The sequence below is a fragment of the Oenanthe melanoleuca genome, chromosome 2, assembly GCF_029582105.1.
Source record: "Oenanthe melanoleuca isolate GR-GAL-2019-014 chromosome 2, OMel1.0, whole genome shotgun sequence".
Lineage (NCBI taxonomy): Eukaryota > Metazoa > Chordata > Aves > Passeriformes > Muscicapidae > Oenanthe > Oenanthe melanoleuca.
This window is the reverse complement of record NC_079335.1, coordinates 50435829-50462568: the sequence shown is the minus strand read 5'-3', so window position 1 is coordinate 50462568 and position 26740 is coordinate 50435829. Positions and strand designations below refer to the sequence as shown.

General features: G+C 41.1%; 1 protein-coding gene across 7 annotated transcripts in view; it reads right to left on the bottom strand.

The window, feature by feature from the left end:
- MTCL1 (microtubule crosslinking factor 1) overlaps window positions 1-26740 on the bottom strand; it is a 102453-nt gene that overhangs the window by 6949 nt on the left and 68764 nt on the right. For 4 of the 7 annotated variants that reach the window (XM_056483661.1, XM_056483662.1, XM_056483657.1 and 1 more), the window contains 7 exons: window positions 22513-22743; window positions 20778-20966; window positions 14463-14630; window positions 10484-10738; window positions 6197-6454; window positions 3961-3992; window positions 788-2342 (listed from right to left, as the gene is read on the bottom strand). In XM_056483661.1, the coding sequence (XP_056339636.1) occupies window positions 788-2342; window positions 3961-3992; window positions 6197-6454; window positions 10484-10738; window positions 14463-14630; window positions 20778-20966; window positions 22513-22743 (2688 nt within the window). Of the gene's footprint in view, window positions 1-787; window positions 2343-3960; window positions 3993-6196; window positions 6455-10483; window positions 10739-14462; window positions 14631-20777; window positions 20967-22512; window positions 22744-25528; window positions 25622-26740 lie in introns of all 7 variants that reach the window. The other 3 variants (XM_056483655.1, XM_056483660.1, XM_056483656.1) reach the window with 1 other exon arrangement.

Sequence of the window (26740 nt, the reverse complement as noted above, 5' to 3'; positions counted from 1 at the left end):
AGCACTCTCAAGTGCTCTCAAAGGTTCACCAGAAACAGGAGGTTTAAATACTGGCAGCTGAAAGCTTTCATCCATCATTACACCTTCTTTTTTTGTCACCTGAGACTGACCCCCAACATCTGGGAACACTTGCTGAGACAGGTGATGAGTTTTACACTGACAAAATATCACCAAGCAGTTCTTAGGCTAAATAGGTATGTGCCTATATGTGTATTTTTTGCTTTTTGTTATTTTTGTGAGGGAGCTGCAGTCAGTACCAAACATCATGCCATTCAGTCACATTCACAGACCTGAGCCAAACTTCATCAGATACATTCAGAAGAAATATGCTGAAGGCCCTGAGGTTTTGCTCCAGGGTATTGTAGAGACTATTTTTCACACAAGCTTGTTAAGACTCATTCTTATATAGGAGAAAGAATCTACCTTTCCATCCAGCATAAAAATTTACTCAAGCCTAGTGTCCCTAGAGCATCTGGAACATGTGGTGTATTTTGTGACAGAAAACCCTTATCCCAGCCATTCAGGGAAGAACCACTTTTTATCCCATAAAGGATAAAACTCTTCTGATGCTTTCAAGCCAAATAAGCTGACAGGATAGAAATTCAATTCCTTCTTGCATTCTTCAGTGACTAATCCAAAGTTTCATGACTGGACATTGCTGGTGGTACCAGGACAGGACTAGGATATTCATTGTAAATACTTACTAGGGCTGCAAGAGATCTCATAACATATTTGCTCAAAGAAGAGTGCACTTAGCTATAGGAGGAAAAACAAACAAACTCATTACCTCTATGGACCCTGGATCTACTTTGACAATTTCTCCTGTGCTGTTGTCATTGCTAAGATTTGGTGGGCTGTGCGAAGATCGCCTTCTCTCTTCCTTTAAGGCATGCTCCAAAAGTTTCTTATTCAAGATCCTGGCAGCATTTTCTGCGAGTGTGTACCCTGGAGGAGCAGATAAGTCCTGCCTAATACTTGTCACCTCAGTTCCTTCTTCCTTTTGTGTCTCAGTCCCCAGCCGGAGAGGACTGGGTGATCTGCCACGGGCATTTGTACACGGCTCCTGCAACGTGCCCAGCTCTGCTCTGGGTTCTGCTGACCTGGACCTGCTGCCAGACCTGGGGCATTTTTGGAAGGTCTCGTGGAAGATGGGGCTGTGGTCAATGATGTTGAACAAACTGGACAGGCCGTCGTTGATAGTGGTGTGGACAGGACTCTCCCGTGTGGTAGTGGATCGAGCCCAGGCGGACTCGCTGAACCCTTTCTGAGGCGTGCCGGGCAAAGCCCGGTTATTTGGCTGGTCTGATTTGGGAAGGGCTTTCCTTTGCAGCTTTGGGGAGCCGTATTTGGGGGAGCAGCACGTGCGTTCAAACTTAGCCTGGACCTTCTCGATGACGGGGGTCACCTGCCTGCTTCTCAGGCTCCTGGATGGCGAAGAGACGGGCGTGGACCCCCCCTTTGGCGTCAGACACTTGTGTGGACTGCTGGTGATGCTGCGCAGGGTTTCTGTCTGCAAGCCCACGCTGATGGTCTGCGTGGTCTGCGTCCCTGTGGTCCGCACGCCGTTGGTTTGGCACGCCGTGTCCTTGAACTGGGGCTCGGTGGAATTGGAGCGGATCGCGTTCCGGACAGAGAAAGCCACCTCCTTCATGTCATCGCTCATGTTCTTGGACATCTCCAGGCTGTGCAAGGGTGAGGCAAAGCCCACAGTAGTGCAAATAGGACGTTCAATGGGATGAAGGCCGTTCTCCAGGAAATCTTTATGATGTTTGGCCAGGTCGCAGGACCACCTTCCAAACATATCTGAGGAAGCACCTTTTGTCTCAGTGACGTTCCCCATAGCTTTGGTCACAGAAAACAGGAAGTCTGGCTCAGCCTGGCTTTTCCCTTCACTGCCAGCTATCACCGAGTTCTCAAACCTACGGACAACAGGTGGGCTGTGAAACACCCGAACTCCCATTTTGTCAGTGACACTGTGACTCCTCGTCGGCTGCTTCTGGCAGTGCTCCGGGCTGCTCATGGTGTTGGTGGTCATAGTGACACTGGTGGTGAGGTACCATGAGGATGCCTGGAATGGATCTGAAGCAGGATCATTCCCGGCTTTTCCAATCTCTGTCCTTTCTGCCCAGCCCTCTGCAGGCTTCTCAGTTGCCCCACCATGGCTCCTAGTGTTATTGTAATCCCAGTTTTTGTTGAACTCCTCAATGTATTTCAGATCATCAGGAGACAAGGGAGGGGTTATATCATCTTTGCTGCCAGATGAAGGCAAATTTTTTTCTGGTAGAAATGGAGATATATCCATGAGGCGCTGAAATTCGGACATGGAAGAAACAGACATTGCCCTGGAGAGAGGAACACAAGAGAGTCACTCAAGTGCCTGGAAATTGTCACAGAGTAACTTGTTTTCAGCAGCAAACTCTGCAAACCCAACTTTCACTATCTGCTTACATATAAAACCACTTCACTCATCGAATCATAGACTGTCCTGAGTTGGAAGGGACTCACAGGGCTCGATCATCCAAGTGCAACTCTGAGCCCAGGAAACCCCAAAAATGACACCATGTGCCTGAGAGAATTGTCCACACACTTCCTGAACTCTGGCAGGCTTGATACCATGACCACTTCCCTGGGGAGCCTGTTCTAGTGCCCAAGTACCCTCTGAGTGAAAAACCTTTTCCCAGTTTTCCATCCTTTAGCCCTTTCTTTCATTTAAGTCCCCTTCTATTATCTTTGAAATAGCTGTGAACACAAACATCTGTAATGAGCCATTAAAAGTACCAAATGGTTTACTAGAGGCTCTTAATTTACTGCTTTCTCATGGATTACTGCTTGGCAAATATGTGTAATGTGGAGCAGTAGGATGCATCTCATAATTATACCATTCACAGGATATGAATGTTTGTGACAATATGAGGCACACTTTTCAAAGTAAGTGTTGAATATTTCTGACCTGCTGGGACATCCGAGTCCACCCCCACTCCTGAGACTGCCCAGCCTGCACAGCTGGTGTGCAGTGGGACATCCAGCAAAAATGCTGCTACATTGAGCTAGCTTGGTGAGTTGAGCTCATGCTGAAAATTTTACCAAAGGGAATCTCTAAGTGATAATGCTGAATTCTTTGCTTTCCCAAATTTCACTAATTTGTTCAAATCACAGGCATTCAGATGAGTTATCCTACTACTTTGTTTTAAGAAAAAAAAGAATCTAAATTTTTGAATGGGACTAAATAGAAATGCAAATGAGTGTAGTTATCAGAGTTGATTCAATGAAGCAACTCAAGCTGGATGAGAAGTCAGCAGGCAGTGGTTTGCATGGATCAGTGATCCAGAGGATACAGCCAAGTCACCCTGTGAGTTTTTATTCGAGAGCTCCTGCTGCAGTTTGGGTGTGTCTCTGTTAGGGATTCAGGTGAGTGTGGTTTCTAAAGGGATCTCCTAGTCAGATGCTCTGGTTTGCATCAGGAGGGCAATCTCAGGGAGCACAGGCTTCATTGCTTTGGGATGAAAAATGAACTGGGAAATGCTCTCCAGAAGCACAACTTATGCATCCTAGGGTTAGGTGGATATTCAACCCATGGGATAAGACCAGAAGAAGTCCAAAGCAAAATATGCCTGACGTGCAGCAGCATATCAGGTCCTCAGCACCCAGTGTTTTCCTCTCTATATTGATGTCTGCAGTGTGTACTGCACTGCTTGCTAAAGCAGGCATTGATTTCACTGTAAGCAGCAGCTCCAAGCACTTTCATAGAGTTTGATCACAGCTGAACGTGGCCCAAGTTAAGAAGCAAGTTAGAACAGAAGCATATTGAGACAAATTAATCCCTGGGTAAATCCATTAATCTGGTTTGCAGGCTGTTTGGGAGGTGGCATGGCTATGTCCTGGGCCTGTGGCTTGGGTGCAGAGAGTTATAGCTCCAGCAGTTAAGTATTTGCTGGGCTTTCCCTTGTAAGTTTTACTCACCTTTGAAGACTTCCTTTGTGTGTTTCTTCCTCCTGAATGAAAACAGAAACAAGCAGGACAAGTTATTTCTAAAGGTGTTGGTGACATTAACTTATGGGTATTTTATCATTCACTTCCCATTTGTTGCACCAGGTATGTTTGTCTCTAAAAAGTGTCTGATTTTCTCTCTGATATAAATTCTTCTTAAAGTGCCAGTGGGAATATTCTTCACTTTGTACATAGGCAGGAGAGTGGGCAATCCCATCAGGAAAACACTGCACAGGTAAAGCCTGTATGCCAGATCTACAACAGCCAAAATTTTTATATTCCCATGCAATCACAAATAGATGTAGGACAAAAAAAAAGCACTTTTTTTTCCACCATATATTGTTTTGGTCTCTATATTTTTGAGTGACTTTTTTCTGTAGTGGTAATCTACTTTATGCTAGAGGCCTAGCTGTGCTGAAATAAAAGATAAACTGAGTTTCTTTGACATAATATTTCATTATATGTTTTCTAGGAACCAACAAGTGGCACCAGTTGAAATTCCTAAAGCTTGATATGTTAAATGTGTGGGAAGACTTGCTTGTTTCATAGACGGAATACCTACAGCTTGCACTGTGTTTATAGCAGTTATTTCCCTGTGACAATTCCCATAATGAGTTGGGGTTTTAAATAGCTACTTCTGAAGGATTTGCTCTACAGTCATTCTAACTGTTTAATTGTATTTCTAGTAAAATACAGGGAATGCAAAATAGGATTGGGGGGAAAAAAAGAGCACTGGTACCATACATATTATATTTGTCCTCATGAAATCAAGACCATTACTAAAAGTGTATTTCAAATTGTGACTGCTTAAAAACAGCACTACTTAGCTCAGTAAATACCCTTCTGGTATTTATCCCAGGCCAGGGAAAAAAAGTAGCAGCAAACTGATCCTCCTTGCATTCACTGTGGTATAATTCTGCAATAACACTGGCAGCTTCAGTGGAGTCACTGCAGAGTAAATCTGACCTAACTGAATGCAAAATCAGGGTGAAGGCTGGATTGACTGCTACTGCAGCTAGTACCAAAAAGAAAATATAGTGGAAGGTAGAGTCAGCAAGCTGCAGCTGCCTCTGTACATCCTCATTTAAGCTACTCATTAAACTCCAATCAGTCTCGCTTCAGCAAAGCCTCTGAGGGAAAATTATTTTGCCCAGGTTTCCCTAAAACATGCTTTGAAGGAAAGAATCTATGCAAATATCACCAAGGACAAATTTTGCTCCCCACCCTTTTGTTAATGGTGGTAACATCTGAAATGGGAAGAGAGATTTTCCCTGAAAATTAGGCTGAATTTGAAGGAATGGGAACAGCAATCATAATTAACCACAAAACTTAGTTCCCTGATAGTGTTACCAACATTCTTTCCTGAGCACTTGGACATGTATGAATAAAAAGCTAAGAAATAATAAATATGGGATCCCACACCAATGCCAGCAATATACTTATGGCACTGAAGGAAGAAAATCTACCTACAGCTGTGTAAACAAGGCAGTCACATTTCTTGCCACTCTTAATCTTTTTTTCTCTTCTTCCTCCCAAAGAACTTGATTTCTCAATCCTTTAGTTTTGTATCAGCATTTGGGGACAGGAGGATTGGTTTCATTCAGAAGCATGTAAACACACTGTGAAGACCTGGAACTGATGAAAATAAGCCTGCCATGATGGAGGACACAGCCTTCATTCACCATTTCTCGCTGACATCTTTTAGCACTGTGTTTTATATGCATATAGCTTTATTGTGTGACTTCAGGGTAGGTGCTTTGCTGATGAATAACTATTTTTTTAACATCTCATCTCACTTACTCATGCTGATCTGTTTAGAAGGTAATCATGATGGAACAATCAGAAGTGCTTCTTTACAGCACTTACTGCTTTACTAACAATGTAAAGCCCATGTTTCTTCATAAATATGTATCTGCTTATAACTGGAAAAGGTTTAAGACCTTCTAAGCCAATATGTTGTGTCAAATATTGTTCTCATACATAATATGAATGGCCACAAGATGCAGCAATCTCTGGGACCTTCAGGCTGGCTCCCAGTTTCTCAGGTGACTGACACTGGTCTAATCAGCTCATAACAAGGAATGAAAACACGTCCATCCCAAATTCCCCACTGGGTAACTGTAAGCAGTGCCTGTGCCACAACATCTCGCTACTGCTTCTGACAGAAGAGATAACACGACAGCACGGTAGGATGTAGAAGAGCCCATACTTCTGCTAGCGCGGTCAGGAGCTTGTCCCGCTCCAGCTGCCGAGGGCGGTGCTCCCCAGGCTCGTGGCGGGAGTCGAGGGACAGCGATTCCAGGAAGAGGTTTTCCGTGCCGCTGCAGCGGTCGCTCTCCTTCAGCTTGGCCAGCGCCCGCCCGTCGAGCTGGCCGGTGTCGGAGTCGGAGTAGGAGCGGGAGCCCGCGGGGCGCGGCGGGCGGAGGGGGCCCTGCTCGCCTCTCCGCGGGCTGCCTTCCCTCTGGAGCTGCAGACAGGGCACAGGAGAGGAGCAGCGATCGCCTCTGCACGGCACGGCGCTCGGCAGAGCGCATCCCGCCCCAGCAGCAGGCACCCAGCGCCCCGGGATTGCAGCCCTGCCCCGGGAACGCGCCCCATGGACACTGGCGCTGCTCGACCGGTCCTTCACAGAGGGAGGCTTGTCTGGAGCTTTGATGCTATCACTCAAGGGACTTTGAGTGACTAAATGGGTATATGCACAGTTTTGCTTATTTACATGTATATATATACCCACTGAGTATATACGTACATACAAAATAATGGATCTGTCTGTAATCTGGTTTTCAAAGGAACAAATCAACACAGACTGTTATTTAAAAGCAATCTTGATAACAGTAAAAGCAGAAGCTGATGGAAGGGTGAGGGAATTGCCTTCTCATCACAACAAACACATTTTTCTTCTGGTCAGCAACACAAAGATTGAGCTTTTATGTATATCGCTTGTTTCCACTGGTGCAAAATTATGCTTAACAAAAACAAAAGCTTTGTTTTATAAATGGCCTAGCCTGAATGCATTGCTGTAAAGTTGAGTATTTATACAGAGCAGCATTGTCAAAGGGATGAATTAGGTATGCAGAACATGTTCAAAGAAAATGTATCTTTATAGAAGGGTCATCAAAGCCATTAATACTAAACTTTTCAAAAACTGGTGAAGAGAGGGTGAACAATTAATGAAATTGCCAATATTAAAATTAGATTATGTGATCAACTTCTCTTTTAAAAATACAACAGGATGGATAAAGTAAGTGATAATTTCAAACATGACAAATGATGCAGGAATCTGATAAGAATCCTGATGTTTTGCTAGAGCAGAATGTTAAAATTAGTGACAATAAACTGAAAATACAAGTCATTCACTAGGGCCCTGGAAACTGAGAATCTACAAAACATATTCATCTTGTTGCTTATGTTTGGAAAAATAAACAGACATTGTATTGCTTAATTTAGACCAAACCATTTTAGGTCCCAAATGATTAAACTTACACTTGAGCTGAAAACAGTGAGATTTTTTTCTTTATTCAGGTCTACAAAAAGGAAAATGCATCCTCAGTGTTTTGCTCATGGTATACAAAATCTGAAACAGTTTTATTAGAAGGAGGTGCCCAATAAAGGCAGAGTTTGGAAGGTATATATCAAGAGATCTTGGAGGCTATTCCTGAGCATATGGGCAAGATTTAAAGGAAGGAGAAATGGTAATTACATGATTTATTTATATACAGCTCCAATTGCAGGCTCTTCAGGGTTTTAGGGATCCTATAATGACAATGTTCTGGAAACCTTTATGAGGGAACAGTATTGATACTGCCTTACTCTCTGAACCTCAGAGAACTGACAGGAGAATTACAGTGACAAACACTGCCCTAACCTTTCAAGAATGACTAATAATTTTGAGTCCCCGTGTGTTTATACCTTTAAATACACAGCTTTTCATATAGGTGATCTTGTGGGTTTAAATATTTGTCAGTGTGCTCTGTGCACAATTAGCTGTAGGAGCACAGGGGAGGGAGATTCTCTAAGGGAAAAGGAAGTGACAGAGTACTTAAAAAGAAAAAACAACAACTGTGAGCTCTGAAGAAAGTAGGTCATCATGTTTTTTTCAACGCGAGCAGTATTCCCATCGCCATCCAGAGTAAAGTATTTTATATATTTTATACATTGGTGTGGCTTCCCCCTTATCATACATGTATTATTCAGGAGCTGTGTGAAAGCAGACTGGCATAAAGCATTAGAGTAAAATTTGGCACACATACTTCTGCTATCTCTTAGACTTTGTTTCAAACATACACAGTGGTGTAGTCTCCTCATCCTCTGTGTATTGCCATACATGGAATACACACATCAAAACCCTGGGGAGTAGGACTTCAGAGATATACTAATTGTTTCCATATAAAGCAGGGCATGACTGCAATCTGAGAGGATATTCAACTAAAAGCTTGCAAATATTTGGAAGCTTCCTGTCACACAGGGAAATGTTTGATTATAAGCAAAGATGGAGTTATGAAGTTTTGTAGGCAGGTAGCCAAGATGTCAAATGCTATTTCTGGTCATCTAGTCTTCTGAAATTAGCTTGATATAATAATTTTTATTTCCCCTATTCATTACCAATTCTGTATACAATTCTGTTGGCACAGTAAATATATAGTTAAAGCCCAGAGGCTTCAGAAGCATAACAAAAGGAATCAGTTCCAGCACTAGCTAAGAGCTGTTCTGTAGGCTCTCTCAAGATGACACTGAGAGGTTGTATCAGGTTTTAAGAGAATTAAAAGCTAGGTAACATTAACAAGGATTTCTCCATGGAATCCTTATATGTGTCCCATTCCCAGGGAATGGAAAAAGCAGTCTTTAACCGGGTTAAGTCCCTCAAGCTATTAAGGATATATCTAAACTCCCACAGTTTATAAGGACAGGAAAATTAACATCCAAAGAGGTACCAGTGACTCTTCAAAGCAAAGTTTCTGTGTATGTCCTCAGTATATCGGAAAATTTTCTGAGGGTTATTTAACTCCCACTGTGCATGAAGAATCTATAGCAGGTAGCTTGGCCAACAGTTAGAAACCAGCCCAGTCAAGCCATGAGGAACTAACTAAGCACCTTCTGCCACTGAACCCTTCAAACCAGGGACTTTGCATGATGAGCTTTGCTGTAAGGCTCACATGCACTGATGGTTTTATCTTAGGAGAGGCAGTACATATTGCATTATAAGGGCTAGCTCAAAAAGCTGCATGAAGTACACACAAAACCCCTCAGATATACAGGAGATTTAAAAATCCAGAATATATTTTGTTAATCTTTTGAAATTTAGAAGCTCAAAAATCACCTTTCTTGGTCTTCATGTTTGGCACTGCCCTCTCAGACCTACACTTTTAGCATTTATTTTAGAAATACCCACATGAGCATGGGATTCTCCTAAGTGCTTTGCTATGGGTTTAACAGCTCAAACCAAGGTTTAGTCTTCTACTCATAACATTTCCAGCCTGGTGTCTTTTCTTTAACTTCTTGTTGCAGCCCTGACATGGGAACATGGGACACAGACAATGAATCCTCTTCAAAAATTGGTCATGAAGTTACCCTGGGCTTTCATTGATTTAAACCTGTGAGGGCACTCTGTGCTTTGCTCAAGTATAATGCACAATTCTGGTGTGGTTCCATTTCTGATGTCCTAAGAATAGAAAGCATTCAGTTAATTGAGGACCAAACTTCAGTTTTTTTCTCTTGCTTTCTCTGGAATGCATGACTCAGAGCTGAACAATGTTCATTAAAAAACAGTGTTTTAACTCTCCCTCATAAAAACCTCAATTTTTTATGCAGCTTCCAGCCTGATAATAAGTTCACTAGGTGTTATTTGTCTCTAATACTAAGCAGATGAAAATACAGATAAGCATGAAAGCAAGGAGAGTAGGTAGGCATTTCTCAGATTTGCAAATCATAACAGAGGTTTGCACAACATTCATGTGACCAATATTCTTCTGAATATTTATTACTGGTAACTGTGTTTGCTATCAGTCAGGGTTCTTCATGTTAACCCCTGTGCTCCCTAGCCAGAGCAAAATAATTCAGTTGAGACAGAGTAGATGCAGCAGCTGCATCTTTGGTGGCTAATTCACAGATGAACAGCTTTCATACAGCAAGAAGCTGAGTACCAAACCTTGAATAACTCTGAGTGTTTCAGCACAGAGATGCACTAAAGCTTTCAAACAGAATGTGACTGTGCTTGTCCAGGGTAATTGAAATGAGGAAATGGCTGCCAACCTAGAGCTGATTTTTCATTAGTGGTCTTTTATAGGGATTATGAGCATTTTCCTTTTACTCCCTTGTGTATATAAATTGTTTCGTAACATGAGAAACACTGATGTAGCCGAGGAGGCAAAATCATTCCTGTGCTGCTTCTTAATGCTGTCCCTTGAGCTTGGCCTGAGTGTAGCAATGGTACAGTGGCCCCATCCTTTCAGGCAGGCACTGCTCACCCCAGATGACTCCTTACCTGGCAGCTCCTTACCTGCTCTATCCTCCTGAGCAGCTCCTTCTTTTGGCGGTCCCACTCCTGCCGGTCTCTATCGAGCCTGTCCAAGAGCTCCACCTTCTCCCGGTTCCAGTTCTTCTCACTGTGCTGGATTTGCCAGCGGAGGTCCATCACCACACTGTGACTGTCAGCCAGAAGCTTCTTGTGCTCCTCTCTCTCCCTTTTAAAAGCTCCCTTTGCATCCAAACTGAGACCTGTTTCTCCAGAGTTGTTCTCACTCTTCCCTTCCAGCTGGCAATAAAGTCAAATGTTACTAGGATGTTAAACTTTCTGCAATAAAAATTTGTGTCTGACAATGGATTAAAGACCTATCTTCACAAAGGTAATGGCAGGATAACAGCAACTCCTACACCTTAGGATCTCAATAAATGATCACATATATTCAGTGTGGAAAAGTTTTAAAAGAAAGACAGTGAAAACTGCAGGGAATAACTTCTCAAGCTTTACCAGCTCATGCTCTTAATGCACCAGTTATGATCTTTCTAATGGGAATATAGGTACCAGTAATGAAGGAAACATGGAGATAAACTCCAACCTCACTGCTATCTCTGAGACAATTTCCAGGACAATGTCCTCAGCTTCAGCTCTGCTCTTGTGCTCTTGCTCAGTGCACATGAATCCCAAGGAGAGTGAATTAATCTTCTGAAGAGACTTATCCCACCACAACCCTCAGCAGTGGTGTTATTGTATGACTCTCCTGCCTTCCCACAACAGAAGGTGTTAGCAGCAGCAGCAGATGCACCAAGATCATCCCCCACTCATCTCTTGAGGTTCTGGAGTCTGAACTGATTTCAAGGGCAGTTATCTGATGCTACCTTCCCTCCCTTCTTCAATTTCATGATCAGGGGCCAGCTTAAACAGATCAGAAGATCTGTTCAGATTCATAACATGTAACAGATTCATAGGAAAGCACAGGCTCCATAGGATGTCAGGAAGTCTCTAGCTGAACCTTCTGCTTCCAGCATGGCATGCTCTGAGGTCAGAATGGATTGTACAGGACTTTGTTCAGATGGATCCTGAAAACCCTCCAAGTGCAGAGATGGCACAGCCTCTCTGGTCAAGCTAGGCCAGTGCTGGACTTTTGTCTGAAGGAAAAAAGTGCTCAATTGTTTTGTGTAAGTTCAACAGAGTGAAGAATTTATCCTTGGAATCTGACCTTCTGTTGACAGCTCAGTAGATGTGTGTATGACTCAGAGTGGGATACATCTCCATCCCCTAGCTCTGCAGGTGAAATGGAGTGAAAAGCAGTGAAAATTCATTTCCACCTCTGGAGTTGACACTGTCCTCAAAAATGAGACAGCAGGTCTGCTGGGAAGCATATTCCTCTAGCAAGAGAGAAGGACAACACCTTCACCTTGCCCTGTGTGGAAAATAAGCCCAAACCTTCTGAGCAAAGAGATTTCAGACTGGGTTCAGAAATGATGCTTACTAATCTCTGGAACAACCTCCTCAAACAATTGACTGAGAGATTATTGCTTGAGTTACTTAAATTGTACTGAGCTGCAGAGAACATCCTGTTACAGTCACCCACTTGCAGTGACAGGGAAATCTTAAAAACACTGGCATTTTCTACCATTAATTTTCAGATTCCAGTAGTTTTCTTTAAAATGAATGGACAGCCAACCAAGAAAATAAATCCTCCAGCATCAGCATCCTATTTTAACAGAGTTGACATGACATCATCTTTCTCCCACCTGTGCACCACATATTATGTTATATGATATTATATTCTCCCCAGGCATCCTGAAGCTTGACTATTGATCATAGTCCTAGTGAGGGACTTCCATGTCCTTGGTGGGTCCCATGTCCTTAATGCAAGTTCTCAAAGCATATGCAGGGTTTGGCCCCTGACACTGACTCCCTGTTTCTTCCAAACTTTTCTCAGTTTACAAGTTCCAGAATACTGGGATTTTTCACTTGCTGAGCTGGAGGCTGAAAATTATGGTGACTCTTTGCTGCCTCAGCATTATGACAATTTCATATTTGGGAGAAATCTCATTATTTCCTATTTTAAAAAAAAATCCCCATGGATCCTTCTGCCAAATAAGATGTATATATATACATTTCTGACAGAGAAGATTTTTTTAAAAATTATCTTTTCAGTGCTAAAACTTCAAAGCAGAAGACAACAGTACATTGTCACCTCTGATATGCAGTGGTTTTATATCAGAAGAGTTTTCTTTCCTTTTTTTCTTTCTTTCCTATACAGAGATAGTTGAAGCATCAAAATGCAAAAATGTTGCCACCTACTATTAATTGGGAGTTGACTTCTCAAGGAAAATGTTTTTGTCAATTGACCTACAGCTCCATAGAAAAGGTGGAAAATAGAAGCAGTGAAGATAACAGTGGAGACTAGAAAGATCTTGATGCTCTGTGGGCCTGTCAGGATGCTGGCAGCTCTATATGAAATCTGTGGTGGAAGTTCATCACCACCCATCAACACAACAAAATGGCACCACGAGAGATCCTTCTACATACATGAACCTGACAGACTTAGCTATTATTTGGCTAAAGCTGTGCTATATTTTTTCCTACTGTACTTGGGACCAGTTTTTTCTGTAAAAGAAATGTTGTGGGGAATTGGCTAAGGCAGAGACATTCATGTCTTAAATATTGGTCAGATTCATTATTTCCATTTGCTTGAAAAAACCTAAAAAGTAGCACCCATTGCCCAATAATTACCAAAGGTTATATATTACTGCCAGTGGAGCAGTGGAGGTAGCAAAGAGCCTGGTAACAGCCCCAGAAGAGATGGAAACCCCTGAGCAGGACTGGCAGGCAGCACCATCCTGGTGTCAAACACCTGCCAAAGTGGAAGCCTGGATATTTACTCCCCATGCAAAGGCAAAGCAGGAAAGTTTGGCAGTTGTGTGGTCAGACTTTTCTCTAAGTTTGGTTCTTCGTTGCCACGTCGAGCTTAAGGTAAATCTGTCACCAATATATTTTAGAAGGAGCCAAAACAGGAACTGATTTTGTTTCCTTTTTCAAGTGATACATTATTTGGAAATGCTTGTGCACTAAGAAGCAGCGGAACTAAGAATTTGAATCCTCAGAGAGAAGACTCTGCTAAAAATGAAAGCTGCCTCCTTCAGTCTGGGAAAGCAGCCCACAGTACCTGGGCAGTAAAAACAGTGCTCACATCTCAGCTCTGTGTGCCACAGTGAGCCTCAAAAATTTAGCAAATCCTTCTAAATGTACCACCCTCCCAACAGTGAATATTTTTATTATATTTTCCTTCTGAAGAGGATTTTTCTCTACAATTTTTTCTCAAGATCCAAATGTACTAATTCTTCCACCCCTCCCCTCTTCAATGTGTAAAATAAAAGCTTCTATTCCATCAGCTTTGGAAAGAAATTCTTGTGTGTTTTTGCTGATTTGTTTTCATGCTGCTTCAGAAACATCTTCTGTGAACTGCCATACATTACACTGAAGCACCTGGCACCAGTTTTCATACAAATACTTCTAACAGTATCCCATGGCAGGTAGCAAGACCTCTGTCTTCATTGGGGTGCCATCCATCACTAACCAGTAGCTTTGAATTGCTGGTTTAATATTAATATATTGATCTATCACTTCAGTGTTGTTGAATCACTCTTTTCTCTGCTATAAATCAAATACTGCAGCTGTTGATGAAGGCACAGTGATGAACTAATTGTGAGCATCCCAATCTCAAGACATTTTCTTTTCTATAAATACAGACACCCACATGTCTCATTACCACAGCTGATACCACCACCCAACTCTGCTGAGAAAATACAGCAAGAGTTCAGTTCCTTTGTTCTCACCTACGTCACACAGGGGCCCTTGCACTGGGACAACTGGAATTCCAAGAGGCAACTCAAGTGGCAAAGCTTTGATCAGGCTTTCAGACACCGGGATAAATGCATGAATTTCAGTCTGTCACAAATGTATTATTATTTATTAAGCACTCAGCTGCTGTTTCAGGGCACGTTACCTGCTGGAGGCGGCACTTGAGCTCGGTCATTTCCACCTCCCAGGCTGCCCTGTGCAGGGCGTACTGCTGCTGGAGCCCCTGGCGCTCCCGCTCCTCGTCCCGCAGCTCCGCGCGGAACTCGTCCAGCAAACCCTTCAGAGCCTTCAGCAGCCTCCTGCTCTCACCCGCCTGCCACAACAAAGCAGACAAAAAGCTCTCCTTGGGTACTGCCTTTAATCCCCAGTTTCATTTCTGAGGGTGAAAAATTGCTGTGTGTCCACTGCAGAGAAGAGAAAGTGCCTGGGCTGACTTTTGCTTGAGAAAAATAAGAATAGCAATGTCTTGTCAGTCTACAGACTGCTCAAGAAATGGTGGAGTCACCATTCCTGGAGATATTTAAAAGATCTGTGGATGTGACACTTTGGGATGTGGTTTAGGGTGGAATTGGCAGTGTTAGGTTTATGGTTGGATTCAATGATCTTAAAGGTCTTTTCCAACCTGAATGATTCTGTGATTCTGCTTCTCATTAGCCCTAGTCCTGCTGCTTCCTGAAAGCCAAAGAAACTTAAGTGACCCTGAAAATGGCACTAAGCATCTCTTTCTGGACTGAGGACTTTAATAATGTAAACCAAAGCTAGAGTATGATTCCTGATGTTTGTTGGGTAGTTACTTCTGTCTCAACAAACAGCCATTGCTCCGTATCAAATCCCAAATATTTGTAAACTACATAAAAAGAAAGGAGATAACTTTTCAGTGCTTTTTTATCAGATGAAATTGTTCTGTGAAATACAGCGAGGCTTTGAGGTGAGTGTCTCTGCTAAGGTGTTTCAGTAATCTGTGTTTCATATTCCTGCTCCACAGCAGGCAGCTGCCCCCAGGTTAGCTCTGCAGCAGCACCCTTCGTGGCACCAAAGGCATGAAGGTCAGGGAGGCCACTTTCCCTCTTGCAGAGGGGATCAAAGAGCAAACCCCCATTCATGTCTTCTTGGGAGTGCCATGGCCATACTGAAAACGTTGTCAGAGCTCTTGTGACAGCCAGGAGCCAAGAATTGAGCTAAGTTAAAAGTCTAGCCCAGAGCTGACATCACGTATTCTTACTCAAATCTTACTTCTTTTTCCTTAGAAATAGATATTTTCCCTTTTCCTTTTGACATTTACCTTCTGCACATTCTCTGGGCACTTACAAAACCTGCCATTTTTATGTTAAATATCAAACAATGTTTTCTAAATATTCATCCTGGATGAGTAAAAGAAAAGGTTTCCCACCTCTTTTTTTTTTTTTTTTTTTTTTTTTTTTTTTTTTTTTTTTTTTCCAGTTATTGAATCAAAAACCAGAAATACATGATTTATTTGTTCAAAATTTAAACCAAATATTCCCAATGAGCTTTTCAAACATCAGGGAGTAATCACTGACAAGTTACCCTGACTAGAAAGTAGTGTAATGGAAATTATACTTGACTAGCAGACACAGCAAGGGACAGAAAAATCAGAAAGCTTACTCAAAAAATTTAGCATTCAATTACCTGGTTCTCAGGAATGTGTTAACTCTATTGGGAAGACCTAACTCAAATTAGCTGTCTCTATCCCTGCATGATAGTCTAATTGAATGTATTTTTTATTTGTTTTCCCAAGAGAAGACTTCCTGCATTCCCTCTTGTCTGGTATTTCATGAAATAACTACATGGGGGCTTCTTTGAAGACAAGACAAGTAAACTTCCATGAAAAAATCTAAATAATTGTCCTGTGCTTTTTTCAATGGCAATACTTACAACAAAATTTTATGCAGACAACTAAGCTGACTTCATACACCCATCAGATTTTTGGCATCACTGAACCTACCTCACCCATTTTTGTAATCACTAATCATACATGCCAAGGTGCCTTTTTTTTCTTTAAAAAACAAACAGATATGGTCTACTTTTTCAAAGTTATTTGATGCATCAACAAAAATATGCTAGACTTAGAGAAATGACTGCAGGTGCTCACTGACTGACCTATCTGTTTGGGCTAATGAAAAGTGATGGTGTACAATATGGGGTTTTACAAGAAATGCACCCACAGAAGCAGAATTAATTCCATTAACATTTAATGCCAATTAGCAGTTTCCTGCTAGCAGCAGTCTCCATCATGCATATAAGATCACCTACTATTCAATATGCAATGAGATTTTATGTTTCCACCGTGCATTTTCGTTCTACTACCTAATTAAGGCTAAATTCCCCAAACATTTCAAGCCTCTTGTGTAATAATCAGAATAAGAACTCCTTTGAAGTTTTGCCCTTAATGTCACAACAGGAGCTGCTGGGTACTGAAGACATCAAAATCTGGTCTCATTCTCTTTGAAAATTCTGATTCCAAAGTGTGTGAAGTGCTTTCATTCAAGAGCCATGTTCTGTGTTTTCTGGTGTGCTGTACAAACCTTTCTCTGGCAAAGCAGTCAAAAGGCTCCACAAGAGAAAGTAGGAAGAAAAAAATAAAATCAAATTACACTAAAGCAAGTTACACCTCTCATTCCTGTGCGTACATTTAAAAATTTTAGAGTCCTGTAAAATTTGGTTTGCAAAGAAAGATTTGGACTAGTACAAGAAGGAGACAAAACAGCCTCATTGCAGGTTTGTAACCTACAGGGATGAGGGCATTTCTTATTTCTAGAGGCATTACATCAATGTCACTGTTATGAGACAAGTACCCCAGGTGCCCCCTGGCTTGCTGGGATTTTAATTACCTTGCCAATATAAATCTGATTTTGGTTACATACTTTGTACTCCTGCAGAGAAGTCTCTTCTGCATGACTTTGTATTTATAGTCTGAAGCTGGAAAAGTCTGTTAATTTTTTTTCTGTTTTGCCAAACTGGAGTGGCTGTGGAGAACAGAGACAGTACTTTTGAGAGAATGTGCTCTGAAATACAATATTTACAACTAGCCATGCTTTAGATTTTGTTGGCAAAACTGCCAAACAGCTTATTAATAAGTCCTGTAAATACACAAGTATTGTTATAGTCTTCCCCTTCCGTTCAGGCACGCTGCACAGCAGAAATTTGGCATGGCTGTGATACTCTGGACAGTCTTCCATGCAAGGAGATGGCCCTTTAGCACCTTAGCTGTTTCTAAAATTTAAAGCTTAGAAGAATTTCACTGATTCACAACTGTTCTAAGACAAGATAATTACAAAGGCTTTACAAAAGTTTAAGGACTTGTATCCACAGCTCTGGATTTATAGAAAAAAAAACAGCTGACAACAAAAAAAACCCTTTATGTAGCAAGATCCAATTAAATTCCATTACACTGGAGCATTTACTAAGTTGAGTCAACCACAGAAACAGGAGCATCCGGCTCTAGAAACAGGAGCATCCAGCTCTAGAAAAGTTTTGGACAAGAGCAGTTGTTTGCAGTTTGGGTTCTGCTTTCAATCACAATTAATTTTTCTCTGAGAATTTCACTTGAGAATTTCACTGAAGACTTTAGGCACAGCCTGGTATTAAAAGCAGTTCAGTAGAGCAGTCAATTAAAAACACAAGGTCAGGAGCCTAAACAGCTAAGGAGAAGCGTGCATTTTTTCTGTCTAATCACAGCCCTAGGCAAAAGGTAAGCTGGATCCTGGTGCAACTTATTTTAGTATATTTAGGCCTTAATGACTATTTCTCTTAGCTAAGCTTTGAAAACAAACATTGTAAGAGCAAAAAGAAATCTAATTGGGGATTTTCTTGACACCTCTCCCAGATATGACACTACTGTATTGGTTTTTAATGCTTTTTCCTCTGGATCACAGATGTGTAAACTCTTTTCTCCTTATTCCTTTATCTTAAATCATCTAACACTCACCTAATACTCAACTGAAACAAAGCCTTCCTTTATCCACAGGCTGTTCCTCCTGATCTCTTATCACACACATAGAAACACTGATCTATAGCAAGCCCTCCTCTTCTGTGCCACTAGTCCAAATTGCTTGATTATCTCCTAAAGATGACCAAACTTCCAGCCTGGCTCTTAAACTTGCCTGACACTTTCTGCTGTGTCCCCAGGCTACCAGCTATGGGACAATGCTATACAGGGAAAGATGAACTGACCCCTCTCAGAATCCCTGTCTACTCTGCCTCTCCTTAGCTTACCTTTTTTCTCCCCTTTCTGCTCTGCCTTTCCTATATTCCTCCACATTGTCCAAATAAAAGTCCCAGACAAGCCAGACTGGTGTAGTTTCCAGCCAGCTGAGTATCTCAAATCATAACAGTATAAAATTAAAAGTTGCATGTTGAAATTAAGGCCTATGGGTTTATAATTTTTCTCAAAACAGTTCCACTTTCCAGGCAGGGTAAGATAGTCAGCAGTAAGAATGCAGTCTGAAAATACTATCCATTAAATATTAACATTAAATGTTAAAAATAAATATGGGTAACCTCAGGTTACCATAAGCCCTTTCTTTTTTTCTGACCTACTTATCTCAGCCACTCCTAGACTAACTAAAAGTTTAATTCCTGATGTGAAGTATGTGCTGGTGCATTTCATCTTGCAGCTTGTCAGGCAGATCCAGCAACTTTGGGTTCTCCTGGGCAGGTGCAAACCTTGGAGCCTTCCAGCTGCACCTCTTATTCCAAATTTCCTGTATAAACAGCATTTTTTTTTTCCAGCTGTGGGCTTAAGAAACCTGCAGAAAACCCCTCAAAACTCAGTGTGTTTTTCGGCACAGCAGTGCTTGTGATAAGATGCCCTAATGTGCACAAGCAAAACAAATAATAGTGCTTTGAATGAGATATATTTAGCAAACTCATTCATTCTTGCAGTGTCAAAATAACACTTTTTCCTAGTTGGGAATCAAGGAATCTGCTTTATCCTGACAAGTTCATTTGGATATCATGCACTGTTTATCATCTTGGAGAGTACCGAGATGTGGTCAGTTCCTAAGGATCAATTATCTAAACAAGATTAGCTGGAACACTTGTGATGTATATAAAAATTAATTATAATCAATTTATTGCCCATTTCTGCCATGTTAATTGAGATTAATGCCTAAGCAATGATTATTTCAAAGACTACATAATTCATTTGAATGTTCTTGGTTATTTTAAGAGCTCTATATGGAAAGTTAGTACATTACAGAGTTTGTACAGAAACAGCATTTTGGTATATATTTACTTTACTAATTCCAGAATAAATCAGTCTACAGATGGAATGCAGTCAAATGATGTGTTCAAGAGCATCTCTTGCATGGCCTTTTACCAGAGAACAGCTTGCTGAGAGAAAGATAGTGATGGGTCTTGGTAGCAAGGTAGAACATTTCCAAATGCCAAACTGATCAAATGAATACTAACTTGGTAGCACACTTCACAGAAAATAACAGCTAGAGGGTATCCTTTTAATAGGATAAAGCCTTCCTGTTGCCTGGTGCAACATATAGGCAATTAGCAAACAGGTTGTCCATAATAATGAAATTCTGGGGAATTCAAGGTGAAGAACTCAGATGCAAAAGGACACAATCCCCAGGCTCTGCAGTGACTCCAGCAAAGTATTGTGATCACAGGGAGTACATATTTGCCTGAGAGCTGTCACTGTGGAGCAGGCTCCCAAGTCAAAGGCCTGGATAGAGCAGGGACATCAGGCACAAAGACAGAAGACATTTTCCCCCCTGAATTTGTTTTTCACATAGAATTCTTGCTCCATTCTCTTTATGATTGCAAATAAATCCATGTAACAGGATAGTCTCATATGAACAGTTTTTATTTTAAAAATATATGAAATCTGTCTTCTTTGAATGTTTTCTATTTATATTGTTAGTATATTAAATGTACCAAGGAAAAAGCTAGGATATTTGGCAGTGCTCTGACACACAGTCAGGGTACAGGTGATGCCAGGGAAAAGCAAGCATGAATTGATTTTGGGCTTTTAAAAACAAATCCAATGACAGGAAGGAACTTTTACACTGTTTTCCCGTCATCTCTAAGGGAAACATTAAATACATGTGCTAGTTTCTTCAATGATTTAAAGGAAATAAAATCACATGTTCTTGCTAAAAGCTTGACTGTAGATTACAATAGATGTGCTCAGACAGGAGGAGCATGTAAATTCTGCAAACCATCACATACTGATAGACTTTTCTGGGCAAACAGCCACAAGAGGAAATAGGATTTTTCACTCATAGCATCTGTCAACAGAAGAACAGTAATCACGTGGCTCGTGATTAAATTTAAATATAAATATAATGGACTAAATCCACTGTAATTGCTGTGTAGCTATAAGTATTTACACAAGTATGATTCTAGGTGATTTAACACAGCAGCACAGAAGTCTCTCAGAAAATCCACAGTTTCCATTCCCAGGGAAGATACATAAATGGTGTAGTACCTGCTTCTGCTGCTGCAGTAATTCTGCAGTCTGCAGCTGTGGTCCATGATCAGTGCTCTCCGTGGTGGGATGCTGGGAGAAGTCTGCCAGTGCAAACACAACATCCTCTTCCTCCTCCTCTCTCTCTGCACTGTTTGTCTTCTGCTCAGACTGAATGCCATAGTCTGGGAGGGCCTCAGGGTGCTCGATCTAGAACGTGAGAGGGAACACAGGATCATGCTTTTGATATTTACCCCTGGGGCCAGAAACCTTCTGAAGGACTAAGGGAAGGGGTGGCATATACTGGCTTCAACTCAGGCTACAGAGCTGATCTTTGGGTGATATATCACACACTGCATGTGTGAACACAACACTATGCAGGCCTGCAACACAGGGGATTTATGCAGCTGAGATGGTTCTAATGTCACATCATGGATATAATCCATCACACATTAATCAAGAACTCTACAAGACACTGGAGTACTGTGTGATGAAGTAATGGAGATTAGGAAGCATGCAAATCTATCACTTTATTTTCTGTAAAGCATGAGCAAAACATGACTCCAATAATGACTAGATTGGGCTGGTAATAAATTAACCAGTCAAAAAATCCAAACAGTCAAGAAATGAAAGCTTTTTGGTATTAGAAGACGAGCTAGTTACACAGAAGCAAATTAACACTGCAGAAGTAAAGTAGAGGCAAATTATTTCTAAATAGCTACTCATCTCTTCTTTCTGACTCATATTACCACAGCTGATGAATCTAAAGATCTTAATCCACCCTTTATCTAAGAATACAAAACACTGGAGTATTCAACTTAAGCATACTCTGACCAGACCTGAAAGGTTACTTGTACTGCCAAATGCAGCAAACTTTGAAAAACACTAGGTAAAAAAGGATCAGAAATACTGAGAAAAATTACTTTGTTGCTTACAAAAGAGCTTCAGATTTTCATGAACCTGCAAAACAAATCTATTGTTCTCAAGAATTTAGTATAGTCAGAATGGGAAAACACTTTTTTTTCTTTAGCTAAGAAGCAAATGGTAATTCTGTGTGTGCAACTCAACACTTCCCTCACAGTGCATGTTGGCTGGCAACCACACCCCTGCTGAGATGTGTCAGCTTGGGGATTCCAGGTTGTTATGTACTGCTGAAATTCCTGATCTTGATTTAGCCTGTACTTAGAAAAGCACCATGATGACGACTGGTGTACTGCTGCTGACGGCGACAGACGTGTGTATGGAGAAGGGGAACAAATAAGGATGATTCACTGTGAGTTCCCACATGAAGCTGCATAATTCTCTTGCCAACACAGAAACAGAGCTTCCCTCCATCTGTATTGCTGAAGGCTTTGTAAGGAACACACTGCACAGGATGCGAAAAACAGCAGCACTCAATCCATCTAAACAGATTTGACTCCCTCACCTTGCTAATGTGCTTTTTTGCTTTCAAAAATTACTCAGGAGTCATATCTTTGAGACCTAATTAATTTTTCATTTACTATGAGAGAGTTTTTCAGGACATACTGTTTGTACTAGTTAAGGGTTTCAATTTAAAGGTTGGTGATCTGTAACATATCATGCAGAACATACTTCAGCACAAGCCAGCTTAAGCTTTCATGTTTAATTGGAATCTCCTTTCAACATATGTGCAATTTGAAAGCTGCTGGTGCTACATCATATTTCAAGTCTACACTTAAAGAAGGGACATCCCCGTACTCATCTGGGTTATTAAGGTGGGACATATTAAGATTACCTCTAATGTGTCCTCCCCTTCCTCCTCCATTCGCTTGCCTTGCCGCCAGTGTTTCAGCAGCCACTTCAGTTTGACATACAGGAGGAAGGTGTCCTGCTTGAAATGCCTGAGTTCCTGCTGCAGCAGAGTTTTCTCCTGACTCCAGGTCTTCTCCTCCAGTTTGTTCTGCAAAGTCAAGCTCTGCACTTCCAAGTCTTTTCTCCGCAGGGTCTGCATGTGCTCCTCCTCCAGCTTTAATGGAATAACAGGCAACGTGTCAACAGGATGGTGTCCTGGGGCAGTCTCCAGGACTTGAACTTCATTGGGTGAGACAAACTGAAACCTCTAATTTTTCATCAGTAGTGAGTAGCTATTGAGTTTGGCTCAATAAGTTCCTCAGCAGTTATGACTGCTGAGGAAATTAGAGCATAGCAGACAATAAGCTTTGCTTGGATAACCATACAAAAGTAACCTGCTGTTTGGAAGTAGGTATTTATGTCAAAGATGCACAAGAGCTCTGAAGCTGGTTAAACATTTTACACCATCATATTTTCCTCCCTCTCTTGATTGTACCCCTGCAGTAGGTTCCCAGCAGAGTCACCAGCCCCACTGCTGCACATATCACACCCACTAAATGCATTTGCAGACATTTGTACAGGATGGGACCACAGCTGCTCTTCCTACAACCCTTGCTGGAATATTTGCTTGCAACTTCCCTCCAGAGCCACAGACTCAATCTGCCCACAGTTGCTACATCTCCCTCTGCCTCTAGAAGGGCAACACTTCTGAAGAAAACACCTCCAGTACCTCAGATACATACACTGATCCCTCACTTCTTGCAGTTCATACTTGAAGGCACCTCAATGATACCACAGTAAACTGTCTCTCATTCTGGCATGACTATATCTGGGACACAAGCAGGAGCAGAAAAGACAGGAATAGATTGCAACTCAGCATTTGACATGTCTCAGCCTCAGTACTAAAATCACCAAGAAAAGCTCATTCTTTAGAGGACACATATAATTACACCTGTTTCAATGCAAGGCCACCTGAAACATCATTCTTAAAACATGAGCTCTCCCTCAATATATAAAAATCAAACCATGGCATGACCTGCACCCAACAGAACTTGTAAGAGTTATTGTACAATATCTCATACTGTGCATAGATGAGAAAGTGTTTCCACTTCAACCAAGCTGTGACTTCATAGATGAAGAACATGCAGATGGAAAATGAGTACAGAGCCACTGTTTAAAGATGCCAGTTTCTATTTTCCATTCTGCAGAACAACAGCCTCTCCTTTTCCTGACCAGCTCCATAGATGAAATCTATGAAAGCCACAGTACACTTATGACCACAACAATCCAAACCATCGGAACACACCCTGCAACAAACAATGTTCACACAAGAATAAAAAATATTTCAGGGACTAGGACTCCCTAGCAATAAATACTGCTAAGAAATATATGTTTGATTTTCATGGCAACATTCAGATGCTTCTGAATCAGGCTTAGTAAACATATGAGATAGTTTACTAAGGACTTGCTTGCCATGTAAATATTGTGCTCTTGCATAATGCAAATTTTTAGCATCTATGCTACTATGCCTTTAAAATTCCCCAATTAAATTGAAATTATTTACAATAGTTACTAGTTTAAATGAAGCTTAAAAAGTAGTCTGGAACAAAATTAGCCATAAGGGCCAAAAAAAATACACACAACTCCTAATAACACTCATGGACACTGTAGTTCTAGCACACATCAATCTGATGTCATTAAACATTCCTAAAAACTAAATAGTAAAAAAAGGACTGATTTCAAATTTAATTTTTACAGGAAGAAGTAGATTTAATGTTGATGATGATTCTTCCACCAAATGAAGTTATGGTTAAATACAACAAAAATTTGAGTAATTTCCACCAGAAATCCTGGAGGGTGATGAAAGGGGAACATTATCAACAGGATGGGCATAATCTGGAAAACATGAAGAATCCAGAAGATTCTTTTATTCTTCTATTTCTGCTGGCTGTCAACATGAACAGTTAGCTTTAATTTTGGTGCATTTTTCATTGTTTTGTCAAGCTGTTATATTTAAGGCCCCTATGGTCATGAATTCGTGCAAAAGATCTTAGTGAAGGAAGATTCATGGAGTATCATGCTTTTTCAATGGATAACAATTGCAAAAGAAAATAACTTTAAGAGGCAGGCATAGCTTCCAAAAAGCTTTCACAGCTGAGGCAACTAGGAAGGAAATCAATTGACTGATTGCCTTCAAAAGCTCCAGTGGAGATCAACTGAAAATTAAAGCTAGTTATGAAAAAACAGAGAGATATCATTTAGGCATAAAGATTAGTTGGCACAAGGAAAAATTCTTTACAGTATGCAACAATTAAGTTGAATTTAGTCTATGAAGTAAATTTAAAAATAAAACTTCAGTTAGGAGCCAAACAGCCTGCAGAAATTAGCAACAGATTTATTTTTTTTTTTTTTGCTCTAGGAGCTAGAGATCACAAAACGATTGACTAATCTGTTCCAGCCTTCAAAAGAGCAGGGGTAGGTCATGTAAAAAAATATGATTTATTCACCAGCTACTAATAAGAAGATTGGAAGCACTGAGTACTGAGAAATACAAGAATGAAGGTCCTGATTTTTTTCTCAGCTTTGTGTGCATAACAGCTCTTCTTTAGTAAGAATAAGGCACGGAGCCAAACTGAGCTCCCAGGGGTCGATCACACCCTTCCCCAGCTCACAGAGAGCTGAAGGGTGACAGAATTCTCCATCCAGTATTTCATGTCTCTACTATGATTTCCCCTGCAGACGAGAGGACAAAATTTCTCTCTACCAAGCAGAAAAGCCAGATTCGCAGTGGCAAAATAGGCTTGAGTTTAGATTTCCCCAGATTCCAGATTCTTCATTTACTCAGATGAGGTCAAACAGGCACAGCCATCAGGGCACAAGTTGCCACAGTCCTGACAAACAAGGCTCACGTCACACATCATGGTCATGCTTGTCTCCCAGCAGGTGGGTTTTGTATTTACCTGGATGATCCTTTCTGTAAACTTTTCTTGCTCCTCTCGGTGAAGTCTTGTCTCCTGCTCAAGCTGAGCCTGAAGCTCCTGTATCGATACATTCTGTACAGGTAAAACATGGGAATCCCTGAGCTGATCAGCAGGACAAAGGGATAGGTTTAGCAGAAAGTGTGTCTCCAAGGTGTACAAAAAATGAAAAAAAGAGCTGCAGGACAGAAATCTGCACAACTCACTGTTACCAATAGTTCAAACCAAAGCACAGTGTGCAAATAAATAACAATGTCCTAAATCTATGTGGGAATTTCCTGTGTAGCTTCTTCTGGAAATTAAAGCTGGGATGCTGATGTTGCATATTGGATATTTCCTTCAGGCCTCTGCTCTGAGTTTGCACTCAAATAGCTGAGAATATTGTTTGCAGGATTATATATTTGGTGGTGCATTTCTTCATCTTAGTAGAGTGGTAAAATTTTAGCATCTCTGCATAAGACAAATCTAGTGCATGCATATTGAATCTAATTATTTATTCATTTGTAACAGTTGTGATAGGGCAGTTAATGGGATAACATTTATTAAACCAACTTAGTACACATAAGGTCCCTTTCTTCAGATACAAGACAGCTCTTTGCACAAATCAACTTCATTCTGTAATTTCTACTCAAAATAATTACTGCAAAATGTCACAGTGATAAGCTGTGTGAGCCTGAGATCTGACCAAAATAATTAAGTGTCCCCCCTTTCAGGTCCAATACTGTTTTAATCTTAATACTTTCAATTTTTTGTTCTCATTAAGTTTGGCATCCCATCAACTTTACTCCTGGAAGTTACTTAACTCAAAAATAAAGACCCAAGAAGGCAGATCTCATTATTTATCCTCCAGTAATTAATCTTGTGGCACTTATGTTTCTGATCAGAACTTTCTGTGCCCTTCACTTTGTGTCTGTCACTTTGATGCTAAAACTGATTTATCTGTACAAAAGTGATGCTTGGCTGGATGCCATCCTCTTCACGTGTGCGACCACAGAAAACACTACAGCACCAAACTCCTATTTCCCAGAGCAAACATACTTAAAGGCAGGACTGCTTCAGGCTTCAAAGTGTAATCCCAAATTCTCAGCTGGCCCATGTCCTGCATGCTCCAACCTCAGCAGCTGCAGGGACATAACAAAGGTCGTGGGATTGCTCCCATGGGATGTGTTTCCATTTCCCCTCTGGCTTCAGCCC